Source organism: Empidonax traillii, unplaced genomic scaffold, assembly GCF_003031625.1.
Source record: "Empidonax traillii isolate 1590-97213 ecotype Southwest subspecies unplaced genomic scaffold, ASM303162v1 scaffold93:size1158651, whole genome shotgun sequence".
NCBI classification, from domain to species: Eukaryota; Metazoa; Chordata; class Aves; order Passeriformes; family Tyrannidae; genus Empidonax; species Empidonax traillii.
Genome location: NW_020955286.1, coordinates 1,059,243 through 1,079,842, shown reverse-complemented (window position 1 = coordinate 1,079,842; position 20,600 = coordinate 1,059,243). Strand labels below are relative to the sequence as shown.

Below are 20,600 nucleotides of genomic sequence, written 5' to 3'. Positions count from 1 at the left end.
ATTGCCAGCCCAGTTATCTTTATCTACCGGTAGTGCTACCTCTTCTAGGCACACATATGCTGAAAGTTGATGTCTGGAATTGCAGAATGAAAAATGAAGCATTGCTTATGGTTATTCAGCTTTCTTTCCAGTAACCCCTGAAGGGAACCTGCTCTGAATCATACTTTCTTCACAAGAAGCTGTTCCCTCACTACCTGCTCTGGTCATTTCACAGGGGAGTTTGGGTCAGTTCGAGAGGCACTACTAAAGCTAGATGATGGCTCTTTCCAGAAAGTTGCAGTGAAGATGCTGAAAGGTAAGTGGGAGCAGGGCTACCTGAATTACTTAAGAAAAGAAAGCTTGGAAGGATTAAATGTTGTCTGTTCTGCTGTCAGCAAACATCTCCTGATGCTCTTTACTCCTCTCTGAGCTTCCAACTTTGCCACTCTACCCATGCTGTCTCCCATCCCTTTCATGTCAGTCTTTTTGTGGTGGAAGCTTTTCAGGGAAAGATCTATACCACCCTAGTTGCTCCTACAGCACCTACCACATGGTGAGTGCAATCAAAACCACTGTGTCATGTGGCACAGACAGCTCAGACAGGTCTGCTTTGCCCTAATAATTCAGCAGTGAAAGACAGTGTTCCTCCAAGCATATATCCTGGAATAAACAGAAGAGTGTTTGGGCTGAATGCAGTGACAAGCTAACTCATCTCAGTCAGGCACATTTGACTAAGTAGTCTCACTCCCTTCTGATTTGTCATTTGATGAATATACATAACAAGGGCAACTAACACGTTCATCAGGTAGAAGTCTGTAACAAGAAAAGCAATTAAGAGATAGGTGTAAATCAAAGCAAGTATGTGCATATATGTGTGTTTATATAGGTTATTTCATCCCTGTTGCCTGTAATGCAAAAATTAACTGAGACTGACTGAAAGCAGAGTCACACTCACTTACTTCTGGAGCTCAGTTTGCTGTCACAGAATACCAGCTTGTACTAAATATCCTAGTATCACACTAGTGTAAGTTGTATCAATTTAATCCAGCTTCAGCAATAATTCTAATCAGTTTGCAAGCTTTTGTGTAGTCAACTGTCTACCTTCAGGCATCTAACTTAGGAACAATCTGTCAGCCTCCAGAGGCACCTTCCTTTCTCCGATGACTGTAAAAAGGGAATATGCTTTTGTCTTCTGAATCATATTGAAATTACTTGCCTAAAGCAGATAATATGAATACTCCCCTACAGGTCTGAGTCTGATCTTGCAGCAGGACTGGGGGACTCCTGCTAAAATACAGCTACAGAAGTGGGGGAAGTAGTCGACTGAGCTAATTCTTCATTATGTTGATATATTTCCATAAATCTGGAGTAATAGCAATGAGAAATAATTTACTCCAAATTTATGCTGATGTATGTCACTGCTGAATTTGGTCCACTCTCTCCAGTAGTGTGGTTATTTAAGAAATCATACCTCTAGCACCTTAGAAGACTAAAGTATGCTAAGAGACAGAGAACCACTGATCTTTCATGCCATCCTTACCAGAGGTGAATTGGGGTCTGCTGTGTCAGCCAGGGGCATCAGGCCATCTCCTCAGTTTAAACGTTTTCTTTCACTTGTGTGATGTCTCCTCTTTGTGACATTGTAGTTTAAGTTCTTTCACCTAATTAATTCTTACACCTTTAACCCCTACATGGTTTGCACAGCTTCCAGGGAAAGTTCTTACTGAGAAAAGAGCTGCTAATCAGCAGCCAAGAACCAGTTTACCCAATGTCCTTGATGTGTGCTTACTGCTGCCCATCCCAGGGGAGAGTGTCAGGCTCTGCTTTGTTGTAAAATGGCTTATCTAGCTATAGGTCTGAGAGGATGTGCTGTGCCACAAAGAACAAGCTTCTGATAATTATTATTTGTAAAGTCCCTTGGAGCCACCCACAAAGGAAGAAAACTTACAGTCACTTTTTCCAGCGGACATCTTTACGTCGACTGACATTGAGGAGTTCCTGCGAGAGGCTGCATGTATGAAGGAATTTGACCACCCCCACGTCACTAAACTGATTGGTAAGCCAGCATTGCTGCTTGTGCCACAGAGCACCTTCTGTTCCTGCACAATCCCACACAGCCTCACTCCCCACTGCTGTTCATCAGCAGTGCTAGCACAGCCACCTCTGTCTTGCCGAGTAAGAAGCAAGACATTTGTGGGGGGGCACTGTGGAACACAGGCAATTTCCAGAATGTGTAGATTCTACTGCAAAGCCTGGGGTTTGGGGCTGTCTGCTCTGGAGTGATCCTAGAAACATTTATAGCAGGTTCTGCAAGAAGAGCTGAGAGGCGCTAGGCACTTAATAATGCCTCTGAAACAAACAGGCTTAGGGGTACTTTAACACCTCCCGGCGTGAAGTCATGGAAAGGGGCCTGGAGCATGGAATCTACCTGCCAAAACTGCACATTTTCCACCAGATTTTTAAGAGAAAGGCACAGCAACCTTTAAGATTCCACTTGGGAGTGATCTGTTTGCTAACATCCCTTTTCTGTGTGTGTCCTCATCAGGAGTCAGTCTAAGGAGCCGTCCCAAAGGCCGTCTCCCAATTCCCATGGTGATCCTGCCCTTCATGAAGCATGGGGACCTCCATGCTTTTCTGCTGATGTCACGGATTGGGGAAAACCCTTTTGTAAGTCTGTCTTGCAGTAGAATTCCTTCTGGAAGGGTATGGATTTTCAGATAATGTACTCAGAGCACGTCAGGGTTGGCCTCCCAAAGGCGCTGGCAGATGACTGTATTTTAATATACCAGAGAAGGTTGTGAGATGTGATGCTGAAGTATTTAATTTCATGCATGTTGAGGACCAGCTCCTCCATTCCATCCCCTCCCTATATTCCCCATCTCTACTCTTTAAGCTAGCAGCAAATTTTGCAGTTTTGCCGTATGTGTTGAAAGCTTCCAGGAACAGAACTTAAACTGTTATTTCTTACAGAACTTGCCTGTTCAGACACTCCTCAAGTTCATGATTGACATTGCCAGTGGGATGGAGTACTTGAGCTCAAAAAATTTCATACACAGGGACCTTGCAGCTCGGAACTGCATGTAAGTGACCACAAGTTTTTAGAGGAAAAAAAAGACCAGAGTGGGTGAGGAAGGGAAGAGAAAAACTTTTGCATGACAGAAGTGGGGAGGGTTTCTGTGCGAGAATAATGATCCTTGCATTTGAGTGACAATAGACACAGGAGCCATGGCCAGGGTAGTGAGGTGTGTGATGGTGGTGCTGGGGGCAAGGAGCGACTCCTGAAGGCCCTCTGAGTTTTCAAATAAACCTTTTTTATAAGGAACTTTTCCATCCTTGGTCTGCACATATAGTTTCATAAAGTTGATTACAATATATGTTTGTAATTAGAAGCTACTCTAGTGGCTGTGTGTCAATATAGGCTCTTGGTTCCACAGTATAATGTAACCAACAGAAGAGAATGGGTTTGGCTGTGTTAAGAGAAAAAAACTTTCATTGCAGCCTGAAGTCTGTATTTCTTGTATCTATTTTGAGGACTTGATTATGGCAATATAAGAAATGTAGTTTCCTTGAAAGCTGGTGGAGAATGTCTTTAAAAATGGTGAACACACAGTGTGATCTTACTTCACTGTTCTTGACACTAAACTGACTTGACCGCTTTGAACAATAGAGAAGTCCTCTTTCTTCTTTCCACTCTACTTCTTCCCTAAGAATAGAGTAAGGAACAAGTCATTCTGACAGGCAGAACTCTGTCTCTGAACAAAACCACAACAACTGATAAAATTTGCAATGAGACACAGATTACTAAAGGCATTTGAATGTCCAGATGTACAGATAAGAGCCTAATAGTCATAATGAAAAATGATAGGTTAGCCTGCTTTGACATTTACAAGAAAACCCATTCTGATTTCCTATTTTTGCAGACTTCCTCCAGAGGAAGCTGAATGCATGTTTCAGCACATCTTCTGGGGAAAGCAGTGAGTCCTTTATGAGGCCTGGGAGCGTGAAGTCTTTGTGGGCTTTACTTGCATTGCCTACCAATGTTTGTAGGTTTAAGTGGGTGACAGGGCAATTCAGACCATTCACCAGGCCTTGGTGGTGGCACTGAGCACTGCAGATGTCCTGTGATAATCTTGGAAACTACAGAAAGTATATAAATTTTCTTTGTGTAACAGAGGTGACCATCTGAGCATAGCCATTTCCTTACTTCATTAGTCCTAATTATATCCCTATTAGTCTGAAGGAGATGATTTGAGACCACTAAGCTGTTCCACATCGATTATCAAGTAGATGAAATCATTATCCTCTTCGGTAAAACTTGATGAACTATATTTTCAGTTCCCTGAACACTGGTTTTTTGGTTTGTTTGGTTTTTTTTTTTCCTTGCCTGACGTAGCCAAAAAATACTTTCCTCAATCATGAAAACTTTCCCATAGGTTGGATGAGAACATGAATGTGAGTGTTGCAGACTTTGGACTTTCTAAGAAAATCTACAGTGGAGACTACTACCGTCAGGGATGTGCCTCCAAGCTGCCAGTGAAGTGGCTTGCTCTGGAAAGTCTGGCAGATAATCTGTACACAACGCACAGCGATGTGGTGAGTTTTGCTCTGATGCATTTGGGGACCACTTGTATTCCTGCTGAAGTGGAGGAATCTTTCTGTATCCAGTGAATGTGGGAAAAGACCCTGGTGACAGGAAAGAGAGCTTGCCTTGGATTTGAGGGATGGTGCTACCTCTGCCTTCAGTGTTGTCAGAACTCAAGACTAAAAATATGTGAGAGTGGCATATTGCAGAAGACATCAACCCTTTTCCTCTTCTTGTCCTTTTGTCCTTTATTTTTCAGTGCTTATCCCCATCCTCTTCTTCACCTTTCCCCTGCTCGTCTTCCTTTTCCTCTTTCTTTATGCAGTTTCTTCTTTCTTATTATTTTTGCTTTCTCTTCTCCATGACAGTTTGAAGGTGACATTTGAAGTGCATGTAACCCACATGTAAGTGCAGCAGAGGTTCTCTGTGCTACAGGAGGCATTGGTTGAACTTCATAGACCTGAATACTTCAGTGCGTAGACACTCCCCATAACTTTGCCCCTGGGGAGCAAGGCTAAACCCATTCATCTGAAATTGTTGCGTATTTTCCCTTGGTTTTTTTTTGTTGTTCTTTTTTTTTTTTCTTCTGATACTATCTCCTCTCTTCCTTGCTGCCTTTTGTCTGTTTTCACATTAGTTTTGTCCGTTTTCACATTAGTTTTGTCCTTCAGTCCTGTGGACTTGCCTTTCCCATTATCCATGTCACAATGTACCTGGAGAGTGCCTTGCAATGTGGCTGCTGTGTTGCTCAGTGATTGCTGTAACAACTGTAGACAATTTTTAGTGATTGGTGATCACTAGTTCAGCCAGTTTACAATAGATACTGAGCAGGGGTTTGCTTATGAAAATAATAATTTTTAGCACCTAACAAACCTCACAGTTGAATTGTACAAGTATGATTGTTACAGTGTGGAGCAGCAATGAAGGTGAGCCATAAATGGTTTGTTCCTTGCTCTGCTTATTGGCTAAACTCTGCTTTCACTTGTGCCTGTACATTACTAGAAGCTCAGAATCTGGTTCAGTGAATTAAGAAACTGATTTGTGAGCCCCAAACCAAAATCTTCTTATAGCTGGGAACCACAAAAGCAATACTGCATACCTTAAAGAACCATGAGTAGGAGATGCTTGCGAGAGGTCTGCAGGTGGAAGACAGCAGCAGCTCCCAAATCTTGCCTTGCTCTACTGCAGAATGGGGCTAGAAAGGGCCTTCAGCCATCTCCTAAGATGGTATGTCAGCATCACCTGCATCTGATGGGTCATTTCTGTTGTCTAGCTAGAGTTTGGATAGTCCTTGCATCACTGCTGTTCATATGACATTACCCGAGACTGGGAGGGTCAGCACAGTCTGAGCATACTGAAACCCCACCCCAGTGAGCAGGGAACGTTCTGTACACTTGTTTTATGTGCTGTTCTCTTTCAGTGGGCATTCGGGGTGACCATGTGGGAGATTGTGACCAGAGGGCAAACTCCTTATGCTGGCATTGAGAATGCAGAAATCTACAACTACCTCATCAGTGGGAACAGGCTGAAACAGCCACCGGAGTGCCTGGAAGATGTGTGAGTACTCCCTCACCCTGCTGACATATGATTTCTTGAGAAGTTTGGCTCGCTGGAAGGAAACAGAGGCATCTGGCTGGAATGCTGATCTGAATCTATCCACTTTCTAGTACACAGAGGCATTCACTAGAAAGTCTCTGGGTTAGCTACCAGATATTCTCTGCTGGCAGAGCTCCCAGGATCCTGTGGGAACTACACAAGCAGCTAACTTGGCTCAAGGGTTTGAACAGTGTCAACATTAGCAGCTCTTGGCTTTGTGGAGACTGTATATAGCTGTTATATAGAAACTACTCCCTGCCTTCTCAGGCCAACATCTGAGCAAAGGGATGAGTTTCATGGCACACCCTGAAGGCTGAACAGAAGGCAGTCTAGCAAGACTACAAGGAAACTGGGTTGCAGAGGCAGTGGCCTGCATGTGTCTTTCAAAGCTTGGCTCAGTCTTCAAAACTGGATCTACTACTCTCAGAAACAGCAGGTGGAAAGAGAAAAGTGGAGATAGTTGAATCTAAAGTTCTGTAGGTCAGTGTCCCGCTGTAAATTACAGGTGGAAGCAAAACCAGGACAGTCTTGCAGATAGTGGTTTCAGACATTTATAGACTTACAGGAAGGACTCGCATAGTCATCAGGGCATCAGGCAACCACATGCTGCAGCCTGTGCTCCTGCCTTAGTCCTGCAGCCAAAGCACCATTCTTGGGCAGCATGTTATGTGAAATGTTTGCTCAGGAGCCCTTGCTCCATGGATGGTGGCTGGAGTTTCCTGGACTCCACACGTGGGGCTGAGATCTCTCAGGGAGTGTCACCATAACTTATCCCAGGGTAAAAGCTTGCCTTGTCTGGACAAGGAGAAATCATTTCACTGAGGGCCAAGCAAGTCTGTTTTCTCTGTGTTGTGCCTAAAGCAGGACATAACTATGAGCACTGAATTTAGTGGTCTTTTCAAGCAGTTCCATGTATGCAAAATGGACAACATGAAGTCCTCTGTTGTTCCTCTTTCCTCCTGCTTTGATGGTGGATTATTTCGTGCGATTTCTTTCTCCTTTTCCTTTTTTTTACACGTGGATAATAATCTGTACTCTTGTTAAAAAAAGCTGTACACTTTTATCTTCTTGACAGTTCATTTTAACTGTTACTGAGTTTAAATGAAAGCATTGTTATATCACTGCTTAAATTCATTACGTGTCTTCATCTTTACTGCTGTGAGTAGCTTCGATTCCAAGTTGTGGAGCTTGTGGCTATAGGATGTTATAGATACAGAAAGTAGAGAAGAGATTAAAAAACCTACTAGGTAGGCATTAGAGTAAAATCCATCAAAAACTACTGAGAAGGTACAACCGCCATTTTGCAAGGCCCTTGAGCTACAGGTTGTTGAGAGCTGAGAGAATATACCAGAAAGATCTCATTACACACCCACCTTCAGTTTACATGCTTTCCCTAAGGATTGCTACTGGACATGATCAGAAGTAGGGTTCTTGGGAAATGGAGTTTTAGAGCTGATTGAGTAGAGCCAGTAGTTTTCTACCTCTCTTTCAAATGAATTTCTGCTGATTGGCAGTGAGGGGAAAAGAAAGTGTTTAATTTAGTTACACAGAATAGGAAGTTTGTGTTTTATCTGGAGCATTTAGAATTATTTCTACTGTTAGTGAAGGATTAATCAGGATTAAGGCAACTGAACCATAGAAGCTTTCTGTAAGAGTAGTGTGAGATCAAAAACAGTCTTGTAAATCTGATAGCAGGCAAGGAACACAAAAAGTAAAATAAAACCCATCATTAAATGCTTTATTTCGCAGCCATATCAGATTTTTTCCATTTACGAGTCTAACTGAGGTTCATTTGTGTGCAGTGTTTTTCAGCACCAGCACTGTGCTTTGTTACTGTTCCCTGCAAAACTGGCAACAATAACACCATAGGAATGCAGCTGCCAGTCTTGTGGGTGATGCACAAAGAGGAGGAGGACAATGGCTCTGGCCATGCTCCAGTCCGAGACCTGGCCAGTGGAAGGCCAGCCAGCACAGACACTGAGCTGGAAAAGCAGCCACAGGGGAGCAGATCTTCTCTCCCCTTGCCCAAGCACAGGCCATCAGAGTCAGTAGTGTCTCCTCATGCTGGCCCTTATTCAACCAGAGCTGAAGTGGCTCACAGGAGAAGGGAGAAACGCTTCTGGATGGGGCCTGAGGCACGGAACAGATCTTCTGCGTGGGAGTGGTATCTTTGTAGTGGAAAGGCCATTTCAGCCTCCCTCTTCCAGCAGTGAAGCTGTTGTCCATTCTTTAACAGGCCTCTAAACAAACCCCATGTGCATTTCTCCAGTCCTGCTGACAACCTGTCAGGCAGAAACTGCAGCACACCTCAGTTACTCCAGGAGCACTGAGTTAACACAGTGTGAATACTCTGGACATAACTTGTGCCTCCCACAGTTCAATATTTGTTTTCTTCTTGTGATTTATCTGCTCTTGAACTAAAATTTGGAGGGGTGGCTTCAGATGTGGCAGAGGTTGTGAGGATACTTTTTGCGAATAAATTCAAAAGCTATTACTAGGTGATGTCACATCATCCTATTTTAGCTCCCTACAGACAGCAAAACAAGGGTTTTACCAGGAAATTCAGCATGCGTTGACAGTGCTTTTGGGGTTTTTGATACTGTCTAAATAACTATTTTGACCAAAGTGAGAATGCCTCTGAAAATGGGGACAAGAAATTAGATCCATAATGGCCGTCCTCATGCTGTATCACCCGGGCAAGGCCAAAGTGATAGATTTTGGGAAAAGCGTCTGTGCTTTTTAAGCTGCACTGCCCAAAGCCCCTTTTCAGAGGTGCAGGGCGTGGCTGCTCTGCTTCTCAAGGCTCTTGTCTTCCTCTATTTTGCAGCTACGATCTCATGTGTAGATGTTGGCACCCTGAGCCCAAGCTACGCCCCAGCTTTGGAGTGCTCCGGTCCCAGCTGGAAATGATTCGTGGGAGGATGTCCGCACTCTCTTCCAGTCAAGATCCTCTCTATGTCAACATTGGAAAGGACAAAGAGGCATCTGCAAGTGACCCTGCCCTGCATGCCTCCTTTGGAAATATGGATGCTGAAGAGACTGTTGCTGGGGCAGCTGCTGCTGTCACAAGTGACTATCGCTACATCATGAGCCCCTTGTGCCTTGGAGATGATGCTGAGGGTGAAAGGCATCCAGATGGGCAAGAAGGGGAGGACAAAAGCCTGCTGTATGAGCTAGAGACAGGAGGAGGGAAAAATTGTTAGCCTGTACATAGCAGTGACATTCTGCTTTCCTGGGACTGGTTGTGTGCAGCACGATGCCCTGTCGCCTGAGGCTCTGATGCTGGATCTGGAATAGCTTTGAATAGAACTGGCCAGAGCTCTTGAGCAGCTTTTGTAGCTTTCACCACCTATGTGGGCTGCAGTGGCAAACAGCTTGGAAGAACCGCAACCCCAAAAACCCCTTGGATTTGGGGCAAGGGGCAGTAGGATTACAGGTTGACCACATCCTGCTGAAAGGAGTTCAGAGCTAAGGTGGCAGTCAGTCTGTGCTCTGCTCCTTCTCACTGAATGCTGGAGCAGAACTGAATACACCTTCTGTTCAGTCAGTGCTTGCTCTTGTGTAGATGGTGTCTTCAATCCTGGCTGCATGACTTTGGGACTGGTACCTCTGAAAACACTAGTGGGTATTTACACTGTCATTCAGGACAAGAGGGCAAGATTCCCCTCGTGTTCACTCAGCAGTACTGCCTAGACTTGTTGCCTACCTCAGTGGTTCTCAAACTGATCAGCAGATCTGCTTCTACCCAGCACTGAATTTGAGCATCTGGCTTATTTCATGCAGTGACATTTGCCGCTTCCTCGGTCCAGGGCTGTTTTAGGAGTTTCAGATGTTTTGGTGAGAAAGAAAATTAGAAAAAAAAAAAAAATCCAGCATTCCTTTTCATCCCATGTACCTTTTTTATGTCTTTCTATTTCTTCCGTTTGATGCCAGTTCAGGCCTGACTAGACTTGCAGTTGACGTTAAAATGCAAAGGGAGTGAGAGCAGCTGGCATGTGTGAAGGCAGAATTCAACTTCAAAGGAATGGAAAGGAAGCAGTGTAGAGAGGACTTAACAGCAGTATGGAGAAACACTGCCAATTAATGGTAAGTGCTGCCCTCCAGGAGAGGAGGGAGGCGGCTGAGATACAGAATGGCAGACTTGCTTCAGTTTCAGCAGGAACAGGTTCCAGCATTCGCTTCAAAATCAGATTCGTTTAATCATTCTCTTTATTAGTCCTATGACTTCTTCAAATAACCAAGTACTGTAGCTGCTATAGTGACGGTGTGAAATCAGCTTTGAGAAGATGTGTGAGTTGGGGGAAGGGATGAACTGGGAGATCTCTGAAGAGAAAGGCCTCGTGATGAAAAAGCTTGAGAACCACTGGCCTTCCTATTTAGGAGGTTTTCTGGTATGCTGTAAAAGTCACATAAAACATAGACTAGTATCACTGCAGCCTTCCAGACAGGGCAAAATTAATGGTTTTGCTCTTTGGGTTTTGTTTTGTTTTCCAATCAGCATGTCTGACTCACTGTAACTGCAAATGCTTGTGTGGTTTTTAATAATTTAATATTTTACTGTAAATCAGCCTTTGTTTTGTGCAGTGGTTCCCAGCAAGGAAGTGCAGTTACATCTTGCTCTACTTATCCTAAATATTTGCTAGATCTTAATTTCTTTGATTTTAACTGCGCTGAAAACTCAGCAGTATCACAAGACTTAGGATTCCACATTGCACTTCCTCAGATAGGAATACCACAAACGCCAGCATTTGCTGAGTTGGCAAAGGTGGGACCAGTAAGTCAAATGAGATTGTAGATTTGGTATCAGAACACTCAATCCTTTGATGCCCGGTATTTGCCTATTGTAAATTTGGGATCTAACTATGAAATTCAGGTCCAGTTTCAGCCCTTAGTGAGAGCTCTTCCTAGGGAAGGGGAATTTCAGCCTGCTACCTGGGCATGGGTCCATTCTGTAAAGTTTCCTACTGAACAGAGATGTCCTACAGGTGTCTCTAGAAGTTCAGCACGGTTTCTCAGTCACAGATACAAACTGCACCATATTACACCCCAGGCAGTACAGGGTTTTCTCTTCATTTGGCTGGAATGCTGTAAATGCAGGTGAGAACACCTAACAAAGGGTAACAAACACCTGTGCAATGCATGTTTGCAGTGAGGGCAGAAGACTAAGCTCCCTGCAACTGCCTGGGAAGCGCAGATGTACATATAGACTCTTAACTCTGGGAAGCATGTCTTTAGTTTTTATGCATTTTTTAATAATAAAACATGTACTGTGTTTGAGTCCCAGCCTCTTATGTGTGGCAGAGCTTGTGTGATGCTCACTAACTGTGTGGGGCCACAGCACACGTTAGCCCCAGCTGAAAGCCATCTTTTTGCCTTCACCAAGAATGATTGGGCTACCTCTTGGAGGCAGAGGACATGTTTGGCCTCCCCAGATGACAGTTATTCTGCATCGCTCCAACCTTGAGACTGTGAAGGCCAAAATCTGATGAGCACGGGCCGGTGGTTCCACAAAGAGAGACTCTGCAGCCACCGCTGAGCAGGAACCTGGGGAGAAGCCCACATGCTGCATCCTACCTGGGAATGCAAAACCTCTGTGTCAGTTCCTTCTTGAAAACTGTTGTGTGCACCCATCCAACTGCTGGCAGTGCTCTCAGCGGAATAGAGGTTTGGAGGCGGTGGGTAGAATTCAGCTGCTGAGTCAAATGTTCCAAGCACAACATAAAAGAGCCCCTGGATTTCCAGCTCGCTGAGAAGAAAAGGTGTACCTCATGCTTTTATTCTTCATCAGCAAACAACATGATGCACGCCCTCTGCCTGCAACTCACGCAGAGAGGAAGAGTGATGGTAAACGGTACTAGGACTCACTCCCCATCTGCAATGCAGGAAAAATGACTTCTGAAGCACAAAGTGGCTGGTATTGTTAATATTTTAAGATTCCAGTGCCCAGTGATGTCCCTTGGATTTGTTTCAAGTGATGATTTAATCCTTTCACACAGAAGCTTGGACAGACCAGGTACAAATGAGGCTGTGTTGTGAATACGAGAAGCGACACTAGAAGAAGAGCTAGTGAGAAGAGAGGGAGAGAAGGAGATTTTAAAATGGAGACAGATGGGGAAAGCTGTCAAGACAACAAACAAGGGAGTCAGAAGGCAGAGATGTGGAATATTATATATGGCTTCCCAGAATAGAGAAGGCATTGCCTCAGCTGGGACCAGACAAGGGTCTGAGGTGGGGGCTGGCTATGTGTTTTGTTAAAGGATGAGATGCTCTGGTCCAGCCCAAATGCCCTGCCATGTGTTGCTCTTAAATCACAAAGAGGCTCTACACAGCTGGCCTGGCCCTTCGTCTGCTTGGAGACAGTGCTGTGATCCTGACCCCAGGGAAGCTTCAGCCCAACAGTTCTGATTTAGGAACCAGCCTGGCACAAATTAAACAAAGTGTTTCCCCCCCAACCACGCTTTTTTTTCCATCACCCTAGTACAACAGTGCAGTCCCTCCCATCCTCCCAAGCAGCAGCCCTTTCCCTATCCATTGCAGTGAGATGGCTAAGGGACATGGCTTGTTTATGCTGAAGCAACTTCTCTCCCACACAGGTAATTCTGACCACACTCCTCCTCCATCCACATCTCTCTGAGGATGGGATATGGTCTCCTTCTTTTTAACAGAGGCTTAAGCCACTTGGGGCAGTTACCAACTCAGTTGTGAGGCAGCATGATCCCACAGTGCTTAGCAAGAGCACAGCAGAAGCTCACAGTACCGTCTCTGTTGTGTAGGAGTAGTAAATGCGTGAGGAGACATACCCCTGTCAGCTCCAGTGCCAGGGCTGACTGATGGGCCCTAGACTGTCGACTGTGCTGGCAGCTCAGCCTGCAGATATGGGGATATTCCAGCCTGATCCAGTACCTAATAGGGTGTGGAGAACTGCTGAAAGTGTTCAAGGTTGATGGCTCAGCAGATACTTGCAGTGCATGGATATACCTTGGAGCTAATGCACAGCTACCCTGGGACCAGCCACCTTCCTTCTTGTCCTGTGTTTGGAGGGAAATGTTGCACTCTTGACTCCATAAAAAACACTCTCTTGAAGTGAAATGCAGTTTTGAATAAACATTTGAGTTTGGCTGACCAGAGAAAGGAACAATATTTGCACATAGATATTTTCCTGATTTATATTCTGTACATGGCTGGTAGTATTCATTCTCCCCTGATGTGCAGCAACCACCAAGTTTTGCAAATCCTCATTTTTTTTACCAGGGATTTCTGTGAGGGACCCTCAACACACAGTCCTAATTTTATACTGATTTATTATTTCACACCTGTTGTGCTCCCTTAAAATAGCAAGTTGTTCTACAATGACTGGATTCATGTGGATTTGCATCCCATGGGTGATTGCAAACTGTGGACAAACCTTGGCCCTGATTAAGGTACTTATTAGACTTTTTCCCTTGGCGGAGTCTCTGGTGTCCAATATGAGCTCGTTGAATTTCCATCTTCATTGAAGGTACCGATGTGGCACTAATAGGGTCTGCGACATGCAGCCTGTTTTCAGAAAACTTGTAGAAACTTAATTATCCTTTAGACCTCAGTCTTGCCATCGCATTTGGCTGAAATAAAGCAGTGGATTCAAAAGCTATTAGGGCCAACACGTGCAGCTGGTGATCAGAGAGCCTTGTTACCATGGGAAACAGAGCTAAAAATCAGTTACTTTGTCCAAGAACAGAAAGGACCGGTGGACATGGGTTTGGATTACATTTGCTCCATCATATAAAAGGAACTCGACGTCGATATGAATAAGACCTCAGTCACTGCACTGAGGTCTAGCAACAAAACAAAGATGATCAAATCCTCATTTACAAGTTACTCCATGGATCCTCCAGCTTGAGGCATGCCAAACCAAGTCATTCCCAAATGCAGTTAGGTGAAATGGATCACATGTTGGTCATATATGACGTAGGACTGAAGTTAGAAAGCAGGTATTTTAGCAGCACAGAAAGCATATAAATAGCTTTTTTCCCCTCCAGTTTCTTTTCACTGGCATAAAATAGAACTGGAAGAAATGTGTGACCCCAGGAAATAAATGGCACTTGCTTTTTATGCTTTGCTTAGTTCAGTATAGGTTTTATGGGACTGAACTAGTTTCCAGAAGAGTCTCTATAGGAGCTGGCTCTTACCAGCCTGCAGTGTGAGGAAGCAGGAATTCGTGATGAGGAAAGAGGGCTTGCACGCCTAAACGATCTAATTGGGAGTATAAGATACTGCACCATATGCTGAGAAATATACAATGCCAGTAAAGGTGAAAAAAATGGGGAACTGAAAGAAATGGCGGGTCATTGGAGAGAAGCACGCTCTGTACACTGCAGCATGGCAGTTAGTGCTGCAAATTCAAAAGGTTGCTGCTTTCTTAATTAATATATAAGACAACGATCCTGGCTGCTACCCTGTCGTTAGCTGAGCTGCGTGGGAGACTGCTGCTGCCTCTTCACTTCCATTCTGCCAATGAATGCCTCTGCAAGAGCCACTTTTGCTTATGCAACACAGTGCTAGTGAGAGCAGAGAGCCCTTTGGTCACTCCCTGCTGCCTCTCATTGTTTTCTTCTTTTTAAATTACCTTAAAAGAAGATAAAAATACCCAAGATTCACGTTGCTAGATGATGTAAGGCAGCACGCCTCCTCAACATCAGGTAAGGTTCAGACCTAATTAATACGTTTCCTGGTATTATTTATCTATAGTCTCTCTCCTCTTACACAAAGATACACGAAGAGAAAGAGGAGCAGAAATACCGTGCAGGCATGTGGCTGGGTGTATGAGGAGGGACTGAGCTTTAACAACCTCTTGGTCACCATGAAACTTGTACCCAAGCAGCAGGGTGTAAGGACAAAAGAAGATGCAGAGTTGGGGCTTATACAGGGGACCCAAACTGTGCCCCAGAACAAAGCAGGCTGTTGCCAGAACCCCTGCTAAGTGAAAAAAAGCTGTGTCAAATCCAAACTGCAAGGCTTGGCCTTCACTCAGCACACAGCTGGGGCAGTTTAAGACCCCTCTTCCCAATATTTGTTTGCTCCCCCTCTGCTAAAATTGGGGGTCCCAGCGGCTGGGGCCAGCAATGCTGGCACTGCTGAAGGTAGCAAAGATAGATGATGCACAGAAAAGCATGAAGCACAGGCACATGTTTCTACCAGCACTGCTGTGGGGGTGGAAATCTCTGGCAGAGCAAACAGCCGGTGACTTCTCACACTCCCTCCCCCCTGTCTGATTCATTCCAGCTAGTCTGCCAACACTCCCAATTACGCCAATGCACTTTCATTGAAGCTGATATGCTGGGCTGTACCTGAGGCAACGATTGGACTCACTATGTGAAATCTCTCCCATATTTTGCACCTATTGATGAAGTCTCTCTGGCTTGCCACTGAAATTGCTCAGGGCTGCTGCCCCGCCAGCAGTCCAACTTTGTCTGCAGGCATCATCAGGCAAGGATCCAAATGAGAGGAACTGAATCTATTTATTTATAGCAGAAATTAACATGGCTTGATATTTCTCTGTTTTTTCTCTTAATATACTCCAGGAAATATAGCCAGTCTGCTGAGCTCTGTCAAGCTGTAGGTAGGGAGCTGGAACTGAAGACACAGTTGGCCCATGGGGATGTTACTTGGGGACATTTATGCTCATTCACTCAAGCATTGTCTCGGTGGAACAGACCTCATCCCAGAGGCCTCCTGCACCGCAGATCTGAATCAGCCATTGCTGATGCGGGTGTAAATCAGTCCGAAAGGCACCAAGATCATTGGAACTTGACTTTCTGGTGTGAAAAAAACACAACTGAGAGAAGAGTATGGTCTGTAATCTGGAAATACACCCAGCCTGCCTATATACCATGCCCTGACCTCTTCTGGGTGAAGATGGTCTGCTGGGATGACGTCGGTTTTCTTCCTTGTGCCAGTTCAGCTGCTGAAGCATTATTTAGCACTGCTGAGCCCTGATGCTCATCTCACAGCAGGGGCACTGCGCAGCAGCTCACGGAAGTCCAGGGGATGATGCCGTCACAAGGCTGGCAAGAATTCAACATTGTGCTTTACAGCTTGCCTGTTTATCAGAAATCTGTGAACGAATAAAATCTGTACTTTTCCAGAAGGGCTCTAAACTTCTGTAAGAAAAAAATTAATGGATTTATTTTCTCAGTAAATATCTTACAAATTCTCTGGGCAGCAGAGTATTGCTGGCACTGAGGTTGGCAAATAAAGAAAAATATGTTCTCAGCTCAAGAGTAGTGAGAATGGGTGTAAAATCCTAAAGAAGATAAGGCTTTCTGTGGTCTTGCCGTGCAGTAGCAGGGTGAGGTGTCTCTGTCTCCCCCACAACTCTTTTCCTGGACCTGCTATCACAGGCGAAAACAAGGCAACATACAATAGTATGGTGGAAGAGCACAACATGCCTTTCCCTCAGTGCAGATGAACTCACAGACCATGGGTGACTGTTACCACGGTTTCTTCCCACTTGAACCTTTGCTTGCAGGGAGGATGCTGGAAACAGGAGCCAAGATGGCTGTGCAGTCATTGGTGGTGGGATCCCTCCTGAGATGCCAGATGCACAGAAAAGCCCCAGGGCAGCCTGAAGTGAGCAAGCTTTTATTCTGAGGAAGTTTGGGGATCAGATCAGTTTTGCACCCCCAGGGTGAGCTGCAGAGGGCTGACCAGCGAGCCAGTGGTGTCTGCTTCAGCAGAGAGCCAGGAAAGCTCAGAGAGGGCAGTAGTGGCATAATGTGCCAGTCAGGGACATTTTGCCTTCTGTAGTATGACATTTCTGTGTCTCAGAAACGCCACTCTTCTCTCCTACAGCAGGAATTGGAGCTGCTCTAGGGAGTCATCTGACAGCAGACTTTGCCTCGGTTTTTAAAATCCCTCAAGCTCACTGTTAATGATCTTCAGAAGATCCATAAAGGCAATTGAATGTGGGCCCTTCAGAAAGGTGAAGAGAGTCATTTAATGACCTGTAGGTCTATAGGAGAAAGTCTTCTCAGAAGGTTCTGTTTCCCTCGCAGCTCTCATTCCAGCCTGCCCATCTGCCTGCTCGGCTGTGAAATCCTATTTTGCATCTCACAAATGCAATTTCAATACCTCTCTTTGGCCACACTCTCTTTCCTGTTCTTACCCCAACTAGGATAGAGAGCAGACATCCTGCCTGACTTGCAGCAGCCCCTGATCCCCAGTAGCACTGCCACCTAAAAGGATGCTGTGCATGCCCAGCTGGATCCTTCACCTTGTTGACAAATTCAAGACCTTTGCCACCATGCTAATGAACTGTCCTGTGGGTCTGAGGCAGCAGGCACACTCCTTCAGACAGCCTCTGCACTCTACTCTGCTTAGTGGCCTTGCTGGTGAACAATGAAGAGTAATCTTGCTTATGTTTCTGAACGTATATTTTAATGTGATTCAGCTGGTGAGAGGGAGTAGTAGATTGCTGAGTGAGAGAAAATTCAGTTCTCTGGCTCCATGCAGTCTAACAGTTTGGAGATTTTCTTGGCCAGACTTTAATTCTGTGGAGTTCTACCTGTTGGCTACTGCCAAACTATAGGAAGCAACTGAGATGAGAATTTGGCCCCAAACTAGTAATTTTTGCTTTGCATTGACATTTGGTGTGCAAAACCTCATGAAATTTCTGGGTGTAGGGTTGGTGAGCTGCCCTGTGAAGATGGCTTGGGAGAGATGCAGAAACACCTTCAAGTGCCAGCTCTCAGTCTGTACAGAATTCGTTGCTTGTTTGCTCCCTAGGCTGCTTATGCAGTTTTGTGATGTGGTTGCATTGTTTATCAGCAGCATCTATGAAGCAAGTGCTTTGTGAGTTTGATGATTGCCTTGTCTGTGCCATTTTTGTAGTTTCTCTTGATGCATTTCAGTGAAATACATAACATGTACATAACATTATTGGCTTTAAGTGGACACCTTAGCATGTTCTTGCTTTAGATAAGGATGCTGCATTTATAGTGAATGTCCTGACAGTTCCTCCTCACCCTGCACTGGGGAGTTTTGAAGCCTTGCTGGGACATGGGCTGTGGGAATGCAGCTTCTGCTCACAGGCTGCCCAAGGGCTTCAAGTTTCTAGGCCTGGTGAGGAGCTGGACTGAGGTAACCATCCCTGCCCCAAATGGGTACAGCACAAGTGGTAGGTTGCTAATGCCAACTGCTTTAGTCTGTGAACATGCTCTGACTGCACTGCTCCCTGAGAAAACTGTAGCTTTTGAGCAAGTTTCCTTGCCTCAGGCCAGACTGTGAGGTTGGTGCTTTGCTGGTGCTTTGCTGCCAGGTGCCTGAGCTGGTTTCTGGGTTGCATGCCTGCCTCAGGAGATTTATTTTTCCTTTGTGTCAGCCTCAGAGGAGGACATGGGTAGCAGACAAGTGCTTAGGGCAATGAGTTGCTGCAGGTGACAAAACTGCCCATCTTGCTGCTTAGCTCTGCTAGGGCAGCAGTGCTGAGACTGGGAGACAGGGAAGGTGAGAGGGTGCCCCCATGCACAAGTGGGACAGCTGATGCCTTGGGGTCCCGTTGCCTGTTGTTGTCCACTCAGACACCCTGGAGGAGGGCAAAAATTTTGCAAATGTGTGGAAGCCTCTAGATAGTCTGCAGTGGTCTGGAAAAGGTTTCCAACCCATCCAGCAAACCTGTGCCCGCATTGCTTCCCCTCTATGAAATATATGATTCCCTTTCCCCTACTCTGCTCTCTCCCTTTTCCTTCCTCCCTGTTATCCCCGGGATAGGCCTCCTGCTTTGGGGAAGGGCCAAAGCTTTGCCCCAGTGTGCCAATGGCAGCCTGTGCTGCAAGGACAGAGCTCTGCTCCTTGCAGGAGGGATGAGCTGTGCTTGCTTCATGTCTCCTTGCACCGGGAGAGGCTGCAGGGCACGGATAGAGTCTGTCTGTTAGATCTTTAATATCGTTTGGGGCTCTCAAAGCTGCTTGAAATGAGGATGTTGCAGCATGAGAACTACTGTCTCCACATATCTGAGAAATCACCAGCACTTCCATCTTAAACGAAAATAATTCTAGGAGCCAGCCAGCGTCTTGGGCGCTGTCGGGAAGATCAGCCAGGAGCGCTGGCATAGGGTGCCTCCACGCCACAGCTTCTTTCGCACTGCTGCTGGCAGAGGCGCTCAAGGGGTTTACAGCTGGTGTTTCCTGCCGGGGCTCCAAGGAAGCTCCCGCTCACGTGGATCGTGAGCAATTGGCATTTGGGTTCCCCCGGCTTGTGCGCGGTCACGGAGGAGCCCTGGGCCCGGGTGGATGGAGGCACCGCGCCCGCCATCCTCTCTCCCGAGCGGGGGGACCCTGCGGAGGCCGGGGCCGAGGGCAGCCCCACGCCCCCCTCCCAGCACACTTAAGGCAGGTTTGTCCCCCAGCCCCCACCCCCGTTTATTAACGGGACTCGAGTCGATGCCGCTGCGGTAGTGATCCGTCCCCGGGAGATGCGCCGGCAGCCGCCGTCCCTGGGGCTTTGGTCAGGGAAGGATCTAACCCCCTGCGCCTGAGGTCGCCCGTTTCCGAGGGGGAGAGGCAGCCCGAGACCTGGGCACGGTGGGTTTGAGTTATTCGGGCAGAGGAGAGTTTGTTAGGCTGCGGTTTCTTCGGATGGGGAAAAGGAAAGAAAAAAACACCGGCCTCGGCAAGGCTCGTGGCAGCCCCAGAGCCAAACCTGCGGCGAACAAAGCAGCTGGGAGAGACAGCGAGGCTGGGAGAGCTCTGCCGCCATGGCCGGGGCTCCTCCCTCCGGGGAGCGAGGGATACTCTTTCGCCAGATCCCAAAGGTAGCTTGTGCCCATTAGGAACTTGGCCCACAGCAGGAAAACCAAGTCCCAGCGTCGCATCACTGATGCATTCCCAGGACGTTTCTGCTTTTAAATATTAGCCCGGAACGAACTGTAGAGAGACGTACTGGAGCCAGCAGCTTCCTTGCTGCAGGTGCTGCCCTAGGTCTCCCTGTAGAAAGATTGAGGGTGAGGGGCTGAAGCGCATCCCTGTTTCATCCCTGCTTTCTTTGGGCTGAGGAGAGCAATGGTTTGGAATTCAGAGGTCACAACTGTCCCTGGTCCCTGTGGAGGGAAGCTGGGACAAGAAAATCCCCGTAGAGAAGAGGACTTGGCCACCTTGCAGTTTTCTGTAAAGGAGAGAGCAGGAGCCCAGACTTGGAAGCACAGACTCCCACTTGTGTCTAGAGATAGAGGAGGCCTCACCATCACTGACCAGAAAGACAGAGGAAAGAAGGCTGCGAGGGGGGAGCAGTCTGGACACCTCAGTGAGTTCTTGCAGGACTTTATCACATCTATGAAACAAAGCCAGCAATACAGTTAGGGGCAGGCCTTCTACTTTGCCTGCCATTTTTCCTTCTAGAATTACTTAAGAAAACCTCGAGAGGCTTTTCTCCCAAACTTACCTCTCCAATCCCAGTGCCTGATTCCTGG

The 20,600-nt window shown here is 46.2% G+C and overlaps 1 protein-coding gene across 4 annotated transcripts in view; it reads left to right on the top strand.

Annotated features, from left to right (window-relative positions):
* The window catches only part of TYRO3 (TYRO3 protein tyrosine kinase), a 42,938-nt gene extending 31,498 nt beyond the window's left edge, over window positions 1–11,440 (top strand). For all 4 annotated transcript variants that reach the window (XM_027881721.1, XM_027881722.1, XM_027881723.1 and 1 more), the window contains 7 exons: window positions 215–295; window positions 1,943–2,035; window positions 2,525–2,646; window positions 2,950–3,059; window positions 4,413–4,572; window positions 5,982–6,118; window positions 8,985–11,440. In XM_027881721.1, coding sequence (XP_027737522.1) covers window positions 215–295; window positions 1,943–2,035; window positions 2,525–2,646; window positions 2,950–3,059; window positions 4,413–4,572; window positions 5,982–6,118; window positions 8,985–9,360 — 1,079 coding nt within the window. In that variant the 3' untranslated portion in view covers window positions 9,361–11,440. The remainder of the gene's footprint in view (window positions 1–214; window positions 296–1,942; window positions 2,036–2,524; window positions 2,647–2,949; window positions 3,060–4,412; window positions 4,573–5,981; window positions 6,119–8,984) is intronic.
* The last annotated feature ends 9,160 nt before the right edge of the window (window positions 11,441–20,600 follow it).